The 16,301-nt window shown below is 42.7% G+C and overlaps 1 protein-coding gene across 1 annotated transcript in view; it reads left to right on the top strand.

Annotated features, from left to right (window-relative positions):
* Nucleotides 1-16,301, top strand: part of PAN2 (poly(A) specific ribonuclease subunit PAN2) — a 117,206-nt gene that overhangs the window by 84,099 nt on the left and 16,806 nt on the right. Inside the window, exons 12-17 of the mRNA XM_068267590.1 lie at nucleotides 2,788-2,990; nucleotides 4,102-4,250; nucleotides 5,927-6,033; nucleotides 9,986-10,084; nucleotides 11,317-11,390; nucleotides 12,691-12,841. Of these exons, the coding sequence (XP_068123691.1) occupies nucleotides 2,788-2,990; nucleotides 4,102-4,250; nucleotides 5,927-6,033; nucleotides 9,986-10,084; nucleotides 11,317-11,390; nucleotides 12,691-12,841 (783 nt within the window). The remainder of the gene's footprint in view (nucleotides 1-2,787; nucleotides 2,991-4,101; nucleotides 4,251-5,926; nucleotides 6,034-9,985; nucleotides 10,085-11,316; nucleotides 11,391-12,690; nucleotides 12,842-16,301) is intronic.

The following is a 16,301-nucleotide window of genomic DNA, read 5'->3' as shown; positions in this document are numbered from 1 at the left end:
TAGTGGGAAAATGGCGAAATATGTGTCCTACCCTCATGAGGGAAGATTGCTACATACATATTGTACAGCATAGTCATTCAATGCAGGAGAAAAAAAAAGTGCTGTCCCCAGGTAGCCCTGGGATCAGTGAACGTGAACATGGTTCCCGACCACCGATCCGTGTCCCCAGCAGAAAAACCGAAGCGCTCTTACAAGAGGCTTTAGTCTTTCTGCACATAAAATTTTCCGAGTCCCCCTTGTGCTTCCGCTTAGCGAGAAGCACAAGTTGAAAAAAAAACTCAAGGTGGCCATCTTGTGGCCAAATAGTAAAACTACATCTACATATTTTTTTACATTACAATTTACACATATAATATTATAAATTAACTGTTTATTTCCCACACCAAAATATTACCCAAATAAAAATTTCAATGGAAAAAAAAATTGCAATTAAAAAAAAAACAAAAAACATAAATAGTTACCTAAGGGTCTGAACTTTTAAAATATGCATTTGAAGGGGGTATACTACGAACATTTTTTAAATGATAAGCTTGTAAATAGTGATGGACGCAAAATGGAAAAAATGCACCTTTATTTCCAAATAAAATATTGGCGCCATACATTGTGATAGGGACAAAATTTAAATGGTGTCCTAACTGAGACAAACGGCCAAATAAAATACATAGGTTTTAATTATGGTAGCGTGGATTATTTTAAAGCTATAATGGCCGAAAACTGAGAAATAATGAATTTTTTCCATTTTTTTTCTTATTAATCCTGTTAAAATGCATTTATAAAAAAAAAATTCTTAGGAAAATGTACCACCCAAAGAAAAAGCCTAATTAGTGGTGGAAAAAACAAGATCTAGATCAATACATTGTGATAAGTAGTGATAAAGTTATTAGCGAATGAATGGGAGGTGAAAATTGCTCTGATGCATAAGGTGAAAAATCCCTGCAGGCTGAAATGGTTAAGTGGATGCAGTTTTGGGGCTTTGGGCCTGATTCACAAAGCGGTGCTAACAGTTAGCACGCTGGTGAAAAGCCCTTTATCACGCCTAAACTCAGTTTAGGCATGATAAGTTTAGGCGTGATAAGTTTAAGCACCAACTGGGTTAGCACCGCAGTGCACAGCTGATCAAAAGTTTTGCGCTAGCAAAGTCTGGTGCACTTCGCATAGAGTTTAATGGCGCTGCTTTGCGTGCGGGACTTTGCATGCGATCTACACTTATCTAAACTTATCACGCCTAAACTTATCACGCCTAAACTTATCACACCTAAACTGGCTTTTCACCAGCGTGGTGCAATGGTTATCATGCCTAAAGTCTCTAACTGGGTTAGCACCGCTTTGTGAATCGAGCCCTTTGTCTGCAAGGAGAAAAGCACTATATAAATGCTCGTTGTCTTGTATACTAAGGGCTATGAAGAGGTAATCTGGTAGCTGGTCAGTATGATGTTTACATATAACCTCAATTGGAGCAAGGTTAAAAAAAAAAAAAAAGTAAACCACACACCCTTTCCAGCTAAGAAATGTATATATTTATATATAAAATATAATGGTCATTATATGATTCAGTTATCCTCTTAACTGCACTAAAAACAAGTCTCGGTAACAAAACATTACAGCAGTGTTCTCCCCAGGCTCTTTTAGCCGATTGCTTCACCCGCCTGAGGGCTGGTTCAGACGGACGCTTGCAGAGCGTTTACTGCCAGCGTTCGGGGCTTGGCGTTAAACGCTCCCATTCAAGTGAATGGGAGCGTTTGTACCAAGCTTTTACGCGCGTTTGCACGAACGCGGCGTTCGGGTCCCGATTTTCACTGGCGTTCAAGGAGCCCCAGGAAACTACATGTTGCTTCCAGGGGCGGTTAACCGCGACGGGTAATGTCCCCCTAGGGGAAGAAAAAACACGACCGCATCCGAACGCAATGCGAACGCTGCTGAAAGCCTGAACGGCGTTGCGCCTCCAAACGTCCGTCTGAACCAGCCCTAATTTTGGTGAGCACCTGGCTTTCCCCGGCTTTCCTCCCCATCCTCCTGTTCTGTAAGCAGAGTTTCGCTGGCCCTGCATTCCCCTGTCATGCTCCACCCTGGTACTTTTTCATGCCACCAGGCTGGGAAAACATTTGGGGAGAACACTTGCACCCAAATGCAGGCAGACAAATGCAACCAAAAAATAAAGTAACATATTGCTGTATTATCCACCAATACACCTGCTTGTTTTAAATGACAAAGGAAGTGATGGCAAACTGTGTACAGATTATAAACTTCTAACCTTCAGCACTTCTGGCAGATACGATATTACCAGTCAGTGCTTGTACAGCACAAATGGAAAGCTTTAGATCACACTAGTAAGGACCAGCATTTGGTGTACTGATTAGTTTGTGATTAGTAACACTGTATCTGCCAGCAGTGCCGAAGGCTATACAGTAGAATCTTGTAGTAAACTCTGGCCCAAGTTCCCAACCATGCGCCTATATGAATATACAGTGTGTCTCATCCTGATATAGTAAACTACATGGTCAGATCCCTTGGCGTTTACTATAAAGGGAATCTACTGTGGGTGGCAAAGTTTGACTGACTTTGGGGTGCAGTCCCAGGAGAAACTGCTGCACCTTACTGGAGTTTGAGGTCTCTCTACTAGATTTGGAGCTGACATATTTGTTAGTGTACACATTATAGGCAGAAACCACCAATGTTTAAACCCCTTTGTCAAGCCTGTAATTTCTTTACTGCAAAAGGGGATGCACTTTACGTTATTTTTACTTTATGCCCAATAACTTTGCTGTGTACCTTCTTTTTCTTTATTAGGCTAGCAATTTCCTGCGAGCATTTCGAACCATACCAGAAGCTGCAGCACTAGGACTTATATTGGCTGATTCAGATGAGGCAACAGGAAAAGTCAACCTAGGTCGTTTGGTCCAGAGTTGGTGTCGCTTCCTCTTGACCCAGCTTCATCAAGAGACGCAGGAACTGGAAGGTCCACAGGCTTACCGAAGTGTTGGAAATGCCTGGTATAATGTTCACTCTTATTAGCATGTTTGGGTAGTGGGTTTGTACTTGCTTCTGCAGGTTTTTTTTTTTTTTTTTTTTAATGTAATCTTTATCTTTTCCAAGGAGTGTAGTGGCTTAGTTGACCAGAAATTTTGTATAATAGAAAATATGTAAACCTTTTGAAAATGTTTACACTTTTTAGTGATTCTTTTAATTGTATTTTCTACTGTAAAATATTACAGAAGTGGGTGGATGAGACATTCAGCAAAATATATTCTGATCTGTACAATAGGAACTTCATCAGCTTAAAGGCCAACATTACATATTGGGCTACTTAAAGACCCCCAAAGTGTAACTTTCACATGGAGGGGGTAAAAATATATTGATCTGCTAATTATGCATCTGTGCAGTAGTGGTACCAACCAATATATATATATATCATTTGAGGGGTGTTTTAGTGGCCTTTCCATCTGTTGTGTGTTTTCTCGAGTCATGAGAAAAATGTTAGTGTTTGGGCCACGCGAAGGGCACTTTGGGGTTGAGAGTTTGGCAGTGAAAATGTTAGTCTTAATGTGAAATTAGCTGGATGGTAAATTATAAATGATTGAGCAGTTCTGGATGTATACTTCTAGTTCTAAGTCTTTAAAGGGGAACTTCAGCCTAAACAAACATACTGTCATTAAGTTACATTAGTTATGTTAATTAAAATAGTTGGGTAATATAATCTCTTACCCACCCTGTTTTAAAAGAACAGGCAAATGTTTGTGATTTCACAGGGGCAGCCATCTTTTTGGTTGAAAGGAGGTGACAGGGAGCATGAGACACAGTTCCAACTGTCCTGTGTCCTGATCACCCCTCCCAGCTGTGTGCGCTAGGCTTCAAATCTCAAATTAAAAATTGAAAAAAAAATTTGTGCAAAAACATCAGAAATCCCATCATGTTTTGCACAGCATCAGGGGAAAATGCCCAGGGAGTTTTCTTCTGTGCAGCTAAAAATGAGGCTTGGGTAAGAAAAACAAAGTTCTGATGCTGTGAAACTGTTAAAGAAACCCCAAGCCTTTTCAGTGCTGCTGAGTAGATTTTTAGTCTGGAGGTTCACTTTAATGCATTAACTCCTTTATCTCCTCTCAGTACCTTTGCATCGTCTGGGGATTCTGTGATTGGTCAGCTGTTTGGATGTGAAGTGGAGAACTGCAGCATGTGCAGATGTGGGAAAGAAACAGTGCGACTCTCTACAACATTACTTTTTACCTTGTCCTACCCAGAAGTAAACAGTAATCGTGAGTAACTCTTTATAGTTATAGCATAGCAGCATTGGGGAATAACCTTTTCTCTTGTGAGCATGAAAAGAATTGCTGGTTTCAGTGTTGCATGTGGGACTTTAGGGAATGTGACATGGGAAGGCCTAGAAGCTGGTTACTGCCATTACAGATCCTCCCCTGAGCAATTCCAATTAGGTGTTCCATCCTCTTGTTTAGTGGTGAGGAAAGGAGTATGACATTGGTGTGTTGGAGTTGAACCAGGTGGGGGATCGTCTTAGAGAGCATGTATCAGGGCTCGCTGTGTACAGGACATTGTAGAGGCCTCAGACAAGGATGGTCAATGCGATGCAAATAATTTATGCAGGATTATGCAAATTGTGTATGCAAATTTATGCAGCTTGCGAATGGACCAATAGAATTTTACCTCAGCAGGATTTGATAGGTTCATGTTCAAGCTGCACGTTTTTAAAGACAATTGCTGCATCCCCTGTAATATGTAGCAGGGAAGGGATTTTGGTGTGCAAATGTGTAAGGAATTGTATACTAAAAGTAAATACATACACTCCTTGGGCTTGTTTCACTAAAGCGTGCAAAGTGTTAGCACGCCAGTGAAAAGCCACTTTGCACGTGCTAACTAGGGTGCTAAGTAGTTTGCACATGCAAAGGTTTTAGGCGTGATAACTGAGTTATCACGCTTTTGTGAATCAAGCCCCATGTATTTTAGAATGCTTTTCTAAAGTGTTTTTTCTTTAACCTATGTATGCTCTACAGATGTGGAGATCGGCATGATAATATCACTGTTACTGACAAGGAGTGCTATGCGAGGGAATACATGCGTGCTATAGTCATATGATCTGTCCTTGGTGGACCTCTCCTCAAATCATAAAAGCTGGGATTGCTAACCACGCTGTGGACATTTTTCTTAAAGGGGAACTGAAGAGAGAGGTTTATGGAGGCTGTCATGTTTATTTCCTTTTAGACAATACCAGTTGCCTGGCAGCTCTGCTGATCCTCTGCCTCTAATACTATTAGCCATAGCCCCTGAACAAGCATGCAGCAGATCAGGTGTTTCAGTGGTTCAGACTTATAAGTCTGATCTGACAAGACTAGCTGCATGCTTGTTTCTGGTTTTAATCAGATACTACTGCAGAGAAATAGACCAGCAGGGCTGCCAGGCAACTGGTATTGATTAAAAGGAAATAAACATGACAGCCTCCATATACCTCTCTCTTCAGTTCCCCTTTAAATTATGATGCAGATTTGGGACAATGGCTTTCATAGCTGCCATATAGATTTGCGTTCCTGACATTCGTACATCATAGACGAAATTGAAATAGTGAGCATACAGCAGTGCCTGGAATGCTGGAAATGGCCCAAGTCTCAATCTGTAGTCAAAGCAGTATTCTAATGAATATAGATGAGCTTGAATTCTGCCTTTGCATGTGAACTTCCACTTGAAATTGAGCCATTTAAACCCAGAAGCTGCTGTTTAACCATTTGTGATTTAATCAACTAGCAGCTACTTTGCTTGATTGTCCTTGGTGAGTGAAAAATGATATGCAGACTGAATTCCAGCTAATCTCGAAGCAAGAACGCCCAACAGTGCTGTTGCATGTGAAAACCTATACAGTATGATGGGAAAGTTTTCCAACCTCTTTAATTAGAAAAGTAAGCATGTCTTTGTGAAATGGCAGGTAAAGAACCACCAGACTATGAGTTTGTGGATATTCTCAGGAGAAGCATTTGTCTGGAGCAGAGCACTCAAGCGTGGTGTGAAAACTGTGAAAAGTACCAGCCCACAGTAAGTGCATGAAGTGTAGCTAGACTCTAGCTGTCATTTAGTGTAGTCTGTTATGTATGTCAATGCTGCAGCTGTGTTAATGCAATGCATTGTTCATATGTGCCATTTAAAAGGAACCTGAGGTGAGAGAACTATGGAGGCTGCCATATTTATTTCCTTTTAAACAATACCAGTTGCCTGGCAGTCCTGCTGATCTTTCTAGTCAGTAGTGTCTGAATCACACACCTGAAACAAGCATGCAGCTTGTCAGTCAGATTTGCATGCTTGTTCAGGTTCTACAGCTAAACTTATTAGAGGCAGGAGATCCGCAGATTAGCCAGACAATGTGCATTGTTTAAAAATAAATGTCAGCCTCCATGTGTTTCTCACCTTGGATTTCCTTTTAAATTGTTGCATATGGCCGCCATACGGGGAGCCTGGTAGATTTACAAAAAGTCCTGGTGAAGCTGGATCAATTGTTAGAGTTGCCGAAACCTTTCATGTGTTGCTGTCCATATATATTTGTATCACATTAATAATTTTAAGTTGTTATTGCTATGTTTAAACATTTGACTTGTCAGTTTATTATTCCCTAATGTTCCTTTTCCACGCTGTGCTGCACATCAGTGATGTGAGTATATGCGGTGAACTTGTGAGTACTCTTAGTAGACTCGCAGGAGATTACGCCATTGAAAGAAATGTTGGAGGATCAGTTTGGAAATAGCTGCAGTATAGTGGCATGGCATGTATGGTATCAGCTTACATTGCTTTAAAGGGACTCCGAGCAGTGCAGAAACTATGGAAAGATGCATATCATTTTAAAGCTCTCTTTCTCCTCTTTCCAATGTCGTCAGAAAGAGGAGAAAAAGAGCTTTAAAATGATATCCATCAAGCCATAGTTATATTGTATTACACAGGACGACACTTTCCCCAGCATTCTGCTGAATGCAGCTGCTGACTTTGACAAAAAGTCGTCCTGTGTAATACAATATAACTATGGCTTGATGGATATCATTTTAAAGCTCTCTTTCTCCTCTTTCTGACGACACCTAAATCGTTGCCCTACGCCTTTTAGTTTTCTCTATTTTCGCGATCGAAATCGCGGCCGCGGCAATTTCAATCGCGAAAATAGAGAAAACTAAAAGACGTAGGGTGGTGGTTTATATATCATTGGAAAGAGGAGAAAGAGAGCTTTAAAATGATGTGCATCTTTCCATAGTTTTTGCACTGCTCGGAGTCCCTTTAATTTTATCAAAAAATTGGCATGACCGAGTCCAACCTGTGGGAAATTAAGAGCTGGAGATTTCTAAGAGGCCACTGTAGTTTTCTTGGCTGAAGTCAATATGGTATTTTATATTGTGTTTTGGTAGTTTCTTGGGCTTTTCACCCCAAAGTGCAGTTTCAAGGCTTTAAGGAGCTGTTATAAGACAATGCAATCGCTTTTGATATTCAACAATGCTGAGCTTTGGGGCAGGCCCAGCAAATATGCATGAAAATGCTGTCCATTTTGGGTCTAGTACCATCTAAAACTCCTTTACTATTGGTTTCAGCCAGATTTGCGCTTCTAGAACCACAGGGTATGGCTTTTCATACATAGTTACATAGTTATTTGGGTTGAAAAAAGACATACCGTATTTTTCGGACTATAAGACGCATTTTTTCTCCCCCAAAAGAGGGGGGGGGGGGGAGTCTGTGCGTCTTATAGTCCGAATAATACATTTGGACCTGCGCCTCAGTCCCCCTGTCCTCCAGTCTTCTATCCCCCCAGAAGAATGTATTAAATACATACATGTATACTGTTATCCCTGTGTTCCCTTGTGTCATCCGTGTCTCCAATCCCCATGTTGTTCGGTCCGTTATCCCATCCAGTGTGTTAAATGAATCCTGTATTAACAGCCGCACTGCTCCCATCATTGAAGTCGCCGCGGAACTAGAAAGCACGTGTTGTATTTGCAGCCTGTGTTCCCTTGTGTCCTCCAATCTCCATGTTCTTTGTTGTCCGGTCCGTCATCCCATCCATTATGTTAAATTAATCCTGTATTAGAAGCCGCGCCGATCGCATCATTGAAGTCGCCGCCGGCCGAACTAGGAAGTGCTTGTCAGCCAAGAACCAATCAGGCATGGGGGCGCTGCCACAGACAGCCAATAGTTACATAGTTACATAGTTATTTTGATTGAAAAAAGACATACGTCCATCGAGTTCAACCAGTATAAAGTACAACACCAGCCTGCTCCCTCACATATCCCTGTTGATCCAGAGGAAGGCGAAAAAACCCTAACAAGGCATGGTCCAATTAGCCCCTAAAGGGAAAAATTCCTTCCCGACTCCAGATGGCAATCCGATAAAATCCCTGGATCAACATCATTAGGCATTACCTAGTAATTGTAGCCATGGATGTCTTTCAACGCAAGGAAAGCATCTAAGCCCCCTTTAAATGCAGGTATAGAGTTTGCCATAACTACTTCCTGTGGCAATGCATTCCAGATCTTAATCACTCTTACTGTAAATAACCCTTTCCTAAATAAATGGCTAAAATGTTTTTCCTCCATATGCAGATCATGTCCTCTAGTCCTTTGAGAAGGCCTAGGGACAAAAAGCTCATCTGCCAAGCTTTTATATTGCCCTCTGATGTATTGTCAATTAGATCCCCTCTAAGGCGTTTTTCTCTAGACTAAATAAACCCAGTTTATCTAACCTTTCTTGGTAAGTGAGACCTTCCATCCCTCGTATCAATTTTGTTGCTAGTCTCTGCACCTGCTCTAAAACTGCAAAATCTTTCCTGTAATGTAATGCCCAGAACTGAATTCCATATTCCAGATGTGGCCTTACTAGAGAGTTAAACAGGGGCAATATTATGCTAGCGTCTTAAGTTTTTATTTCCCTTTTAATGCATCCCAAAATTTTGTTAGCTTTAGCTGCAGCGGCTTGACAGTATGCCAGTCCTCCATATCTAACATCCTCATAAATTTCCCAGCAAAGAATAGACTGAAGTTTTAGCTAAATTCATGGGAGAAATTTAACATCCATATATTGTGGAGATCATGGTCATACCAGCAGACTCTGAGATTCGTAAAGCGGGTTTCTGAATAAATAGAACTTTTTGTTACTTGCATGTGAAACAGAGTGAGGGATATTTTTTTTTTTTAATGTCCATCTACTGTCTTAAAAGTGTAGTTGCCCCTTTATCTGTCACTGAGTTAAAGACCATCATTAGACCTGTCATTTGCCAAGATTAGAAGGCCCTGGGATTATATATCTATACCTGGAGGGAAAGTTGGGGAACCTGGCTTATGTGAGGAGATCACTCCCCTAGCCAAATTGATTGTATTCATGATGTTTAAAGAGTAGAAGATATATTGCCAGTTGCTGTGGGGGCATATATTTTTTTAGTAAGGTGAATTTTAGCTTGTGTCCTGCTACCATTTTATGCAGCAGGGGCAGCTTTATAATTTTTTCTTATCTGTCTTAGTCTGTCTTAGTTTGATACTGTAGAAAACCAGCCAACCCGCAATTCTGTCCAGAATTCAACTGGACATAAGGCCACCAGGCCTGGAAGTCCAAACGCCTAATTGGAGAAGTCCACATGCCCAGATGTGTGCAGCTGAAAATGGCTGAAATGTTTTGGACCAGATGGGAGGCTACGACGAAGGACCCATCCGGGCCAAAACATGTCAGCTGATTTTAGGTACACTTTTTTTTTTTTTTTTTTCTTTGTAGCATTGTAGCCTGGCTTGCATGGACTTCTAATTGTCATCAGAAAAAGTGATTCAAATGTAATAAAATTTGGAACCCCTGTCAAAGAATAAAAGTGTGTGTGTGTGTGACCTCGGACATGCTTTCTTCATATAATTGATCAGTTATCACATTAGTTTGTTAAAAGAATAATCAGATGTTTGAAGAAAACAGGTGAAGCATGATTAATATTGCTGATGTTTGTTCAGTATGTTAAACCACATTTTCTACTACCCACAGGTTCAGACCAGAAATATTCGCGGTCTGCCTGAAGTGCTTGTTATAAACTGTGAAGTCAACAGCACAAAGGAGGCTGAATTCTGGAAGACTCAGGCAGAGGTATATCTAAAGGCTTGACTCTCCTCCTAGCTGGACCTTCTTTCACTTTTATTGTAATGGTATAAATTGATTCCTTACTGCAGCATCTATAACTCTAAAGTAGTGCTAAAAGCTGGGTTGCAACATTGTATTTGGTAGTAAAAAAGGGGGATCTTAGCTTGCAAAATGGACTGAAGTGATTTTGTACTAGACCAATTCACCAGCATTGAGGATACCTCCTTAGAATTTGTCTCTACTCTACGCCAGTCAGCAAGGAAGCAAAAGCATCATGCTGTTGAACATGACCACGCCACTCAGCACCTGCTTTACCCCTACTCCCTTAAAGGGATACTGTAGGGGGTGTCGGGAGAAAATGAGTTGAACTTACCCGGGGCTTCTAATGGTCCCCCTCTGACATCCTGTGCCAGCGCAGCCACTCACCGATGCTCCGGCCCCGCCTCCGGTTCACTTCTGGAATTTCTGACTTTAAAGTCAGAAAACCACTGCGCCTGCGTTGCCGTGTCCTCTCTCCCGCCGATGTCACCAGGAGTGTATAGCAGAAGCCCAGTATGGTCTGTGTCTGCACAGTATGCTCCTGGTGCCATCAGCAGGATCGAGGACACGGCAACGCAGGCGGAGTGGTTTTCTGACTTTAAAGTCAGAAATTCCAGAAGTGAACCGGAGGCGGGGCCGGAGCATCGGGGAGTGGCTGCGCCAACACAGGATGTCTGCGGGGGACCATTAGAAGCCCCGGGTAAGTTCAGCTCATTTTCCCCCGACCCCCCTACAGTATCCCTTTAAAGAGGAACTCAAGTGAAACTGTTTCTTTAAATAAAGCTGTCTACCTGAGTCGCTCCTGTAGCAGGCTGTGACAAGACTGGCACTGCAAAATGGACTGACAGCCATGACCTGTCCACCTCCAGATAGAACATCTTTGTCTCAGTTCATCCTGTAATTAGCGGTTGGTTGTGCAGTAACACACACTGAGTGCCCTTTTTAAGTTTGCATCTGAGTGGGCTTTAGGCTGCTGCTGAAAACTGGTGGCAGTAAAGAGTGGTCATCCGTATGGCTTCCTGTTGGTGAAACCATCTGTGAGTGCTAAGGACGACTGAGGATGTTTGTGAGGCAAAAGGGATGGAGCGAAGGTCCGAATGTTTAAACAGAATTCAGTTTACAAATTTCTGGTAATCATTTTGACATGCTGATGTCACTTTATTTAGTTTTTTTTTTTTTTTCAAATTTGTATTTTGTAGCATGCCTTTAAGAAAGCAGTGGGAAAAATGGAGCCGGTTTTTTCAACTCCTGCTGAATACCACCCAGTGGAATGGTGAGGGTGAATGTATTTACTTGTCTGTCAACTATGAGTTCTCTTGCTGCAGTGTTCATCTGGGGACAAAAATTAGTTTGTCTATACTGTAGTAAAATTTGACTTTACTGAAGAAAAAAGACGTATATCTTTATTACTGGTGCCCTTAAATTACCTATTGGCATGTTAAATATGTTGTGTTTATAGGAATTGTGCATTTGCATGAACACTTAATCTGTTATATTGTTTATGTAGTAGCCTGCCTCTTCCCAGCCCATAGGTTATTTAAAGTAATCCTGGAGCCAAATGGGGGGCTAGTTAGATACTTACCATTATAGATGGATGTCTCTGGGTGCTCCAGAGGCTTCCCTAATCCTCCATGACCCCTCTGCTTCTGGCCGGGACCCTCTACATCTTTGTGGCCACACTCCCCTATGTGTATAAGCGCGGCCAGACCGCACAGGCGCCCAAAGGGTTTGTACCTGTGCAGTACCACGGAGGTGCTCCTGCATGGAGGAAAAAGCCAGGCACGGGTGGTTTTATGCCGCTGTGTAGGCTGTACTTTGTGCAATCGCAGAAAGGCCATGTTTGTACACGGAGCGGCATAGGAAGACCGGGGAAGCCTCCGGACTGTCAAGAGGCTTTCCTCTACTATTTAACCTTTTTTTATTTTTAATTTTTTTCCCCTTCTCCTTTTTTCCTCGGCTGCAGGTACGCTTTAGGCTGGATTCACACTTAGATGCATTTTGTTGAGTTACATTGCAGCATGCTTCAATGGGATTCGACGCAATGCATCGAAGTGGGAATACAGCCTTAAAGGGAACCTAAAATAACTGGAATAAAAAGCCTTCTACCAGCCGCCAATTGTCAGTGCGTTCCTCCATGCCCCGCAGCCCCACTTTCAGTTCTGGCGACTCAGTGAGTCGTTGGCCACTGTGTGGCCCTGGCTACGCACGTTCTCTTCCTCCCATCGCCAGGAGCATGTGCAGTATGAGAAAATCTCTACCGCGCAGACTTGGGACGATCCCGGCGATACACACAGCCAGGGCCACGCTAGGACAGTGACCATTGACCGCTGGAACCAAAAGTGAATCGCACAGGGCGACTGCAGGGCGCCGGTAGAAGCCCCAGGAAGTTAAATAGGCTTTTCCAATTACTTTAGGTTCCCTTTAAGCTATATATTCTATCCAGAACATCCAAACCAAGCTGAAAACCTTTGTATAAAAAAATGGTGTAGGATAGCATGTGACTGTGATTTTTGGATTTTTCTCTTTGTGAAGAAATTCTTTTTCACGGCCTTGTGTTCTTTTTGTTTCGTCAGGGATGAATTCAGTATTCCTGAGACAGTTCCTCTGCCACCTCTCTTACCGTCTGTGGAGGAGCTTCGCAATGTCTGGGTGCCGTACTCCCTAAGGATGAAACTGTCTAAAAACAAAGAATTGCAAGTCTTAAACTGTGGTGAGAACGAGGAGGTGAGGCTATAGACAATAACAAACCGTAAGGTGAATTTCAAGACGCCATCTTGCGTTTTAAATGTACCCTTTTTTAACTGCTGGGAACCTCTTGATTAGCCTATATAGGAAATACTATTTTCAATTCCTAGAATAGTAAAACCGGCTAGCCCTATCCTGCCAAGGCACTGCCTAGGGTTTGCAGCCATGCATAGCAGACTAGCTTCTACACCAGAGGGGATTGACCTAATACAATATGTAAAAAAAAAAAAGCCAGCTGAAACTGTGTCTTCAGTAATGCCTTTTAGCTGGATTTGTTATAGTGTCTATAAAGTTTAGCGTCTTGGTGCACTGGGAATCCTTAGGGAGAGCAGAAAATCTTTTGCCATCGTCTCTCGTTGTTCCAGCATTGCGTTTAGAGTCCACTAGGAGGCCACGGAAGTGCCAAAGATAGCTGATGCTGGATGCTACATGTAGCATCCAGGACAGGACAAGATTGCATGATGTAGCATTGTGTTTACACCGCTGTGAAAAGCCATAACCCTTGGCCAGTCAATCGATGTCCATTCAGATGAATGGAGGCACTTTTTGAATAACCCTGCAACTGCTGCATTTAGACGCCCATATAAACTGGCCTTCAGCATTGCAATTGTTGAATGGGGAAGTTCAGGTTCCCCGAGTAGTATTTTTCCTTGAGTGGGTAAAGTGTTTGTGTTGGATCCCACCCACCCCCCAAAGGGTACAACTAAAATAACATTTATCTTTTTTTAAGTGGTTTATTCTTTCAAGTAGACTTTCTATAAAATTGAATTCGTGAGTTTTCAATTCATAGTTACATAGTTAAATAGTTATTCTAGTTGAAAAAAGACATACGTCCATCGAGTTCAACCAGAGAACAAAGTACAACACCAGCCTCCTCCCTCACATATCCCTGTTGATCCAGATTTCATATACTTTTATTTTTTTTAACCTCTTGAGGACCGCGGTGTTAAACCCTCTAGTGGCCAGGCCATTTTTTAATAGGGCCACTGCAGCTTTAAGGCCAAGCTGCAGGGCCTCACAACACAGCACACAAGTGATCCCCCCCTTCTCCCCCCACCAACAGAGCTTCCTGTTGGTGGGGTCTGATCTCTCCTTCCAGTATTTATTTTTCTTAATAAATATTATTTAACTATTTCGGGACCAGGGCATTTTGTGGTGGAGGGGGGTGCACGTGTTTGGGGGGGTCAGGCGGCCGGATCCCGTCTGTGGCTGGCTGGGCAGTGTCCCCCCCCCCCCCCCCCCCAATGGTGGCAAGTGTCCCCCCCCCCCCCTTACGCCAGCAGCAATCACTCACCTTCCAGGCTCCAGCGATGAGCCGCAGTAGCCCCCTTCTTCTCCAGCCGGCATCTCTGCTCCAAATGACGCTCAGGTCGGGTCGCGGTTTGATGAAATCATCAAGCCGGGATCTGGCGCTGACGTCACACGGAGCAGAGATGCCGACCAGAGCGGAGGGGGCGCCGATCGTCGCTGGAACAGCAGGGAGGTGAGTGGATCCTCTTCTTTTCCCCCCTGCCGCCGCCGCTGTCAAAGTGATCACTACATCATCTCCCCAAATATGTCACTTGAATCGCTGAGCAGGTTTGCTGCCAACAAGTGCAGCATGTTTCTGATTGAAGAATTTATTTTAAAGCGGACCCAAACCAAACATTTTTTTTTTAATTCAAAATATTTAGTTGCACCACTCTGACACATACGAAGATAAATTAACACTCCTTCAAGCCTATGAGCATTTCAGTGCATGCTTTTCACCCTTCTCTTTTCATAACTAGGGTTATACAGGTGGCAGCCATTAGCAATTCCTCCTTTGCTGGACACCATCTACTCCACCAGTCTGCCAGATTATTTCCCGGCAATATGAAAGGAAGGGAGGGGTTCCTCCAATAAATGTAAATTATTTTATATTTGTCATCATGCAGCTGAAAAAAGGCTGCTATTTATTATAATTTAGAAAATAGATTTTATTTCTGAAATCTTGTATTTTTAATTTGGGTCCACTTTAACTGTGGAGCTCTAGGCTCAATTGCTCATGTTTGGTGGTTCTGCCCTCAGGTGAAGCGGTTCTGGTCTAGTATTGCAGCATTGATAAGTACGGTATTGGATATGTCTTTCTCACCTGAACCTTTGACCCTCTTGTTAGGAGACAAGAAAGGGGTCTGGTAAACATCCTAGTCATAGGCTGGCACAACATATTTCCAAGGCTGCCAGGTTACACATTGCGAGGCAATGGCAACTACCAACTCTTTCCAGTGATTCAGTTAAACAAATTTCAGATATCAGGATTTTCTGGATGATTATTGGCCATAGTTAACGTTACCATGGAAGGATTTACCAAGACCTTGCAGCTTTGGCTTACCTATTCTGATAATATTGGGTTAAGACACTGTGTCCTCTCGGGGGGGGGGGGGGGGGGGGAATATATATATATATATATATATATATATATATATATATATATATATATATATATATATATATATATATATATATATATATATATATATATACTAAACCTGGGTGCATCCATGGTCCAGGAGTCTTATAGACCTTTCCTCCCCCCAATATGTCTCTATCCCACTGCCAAGCTACATTAACCCTTTCTGCCATCACAAACTATAATAAACCACACTTCACTAACCCCTGCTGCCCCCCCCCCCCCCCCAAGCTAGAGTGCACTAAACTCCCCCTCCTCGCCAGCTACACTAAACTAACCCACTCAATTACAGGAGATCTCGCCAGCCTGGGTGGCAGTAGCTGGGTCTGGTCTGGGTGTCCATGTGGTCCTAACGAGGTGCACAGTAGGGTGGCATCAGCAGCACAAACCTGATCCACAGTGTTCCAAAGCAGCATAGGAGCAGCTGCTTTTATCATCCACAATGCTAGCCCTTTTATCTTTAATCTCCCCAGCGTGATCCACTATGAGATTTTCTGGCCGATTTACTGTCAGATCGATTATTTCCAACATATTCAATTTGCTTTCCGATCGATTTCCGACCATTTTCCGATCGACTTCCTATTAAAGTGAACGGAAATAGATCGGAAAATTCTCGGAAATCGATTAGAAAGCAAATAGAATATGTTGAAAATAATCCATATGACAGTAAATCGGCCAGAAAATCTCAGTGTGTACCCAGCATAAGCGGCATAGGAGAAGCCGCTGTTATAATCCACTCTGCTTGTTCTTTGATCTTTATCTCCTCAGGGTGCCGAGTAACACGATCCACAATGACTCTAAGCGGCTCAGGGAAAGCCGCTGTTATCATCTGCAATGCTTTGATCTTTTAATCCAGTCTAGTGTCAGCTCCGCAGCAGCGCGATCCCAGCTGACAAAGTATCGGAACATCTTCAGCCGCTATAGCGGCAGTTCTCAGAGGCTTCCGTACTTGCATTGTTTACTTTTGGTCTCTCATGACCTGCAGCGCACATGCGCCGGGGTCATGTG

This window comes from Hyperolius riggenbachi, chromosome 2 (assembly GCF_040937935.1).
Source record: "Hyperolius riggenbachi isolate aHypRig1 chromosome 2, aHypRig1.pri, whole genome shotgun sequence".
NCBI lineage: Eukaryota > Metazoa > Chordata > Amphibia > Anura > Hyperoliidae > Hyperolius > Hyperolius riggenbachi.
The sequence above is the reverse complement of the archived record's forward strand: the minus strand, read 5'-3'. Positions and strand labels throughout refer to the sequence as shown.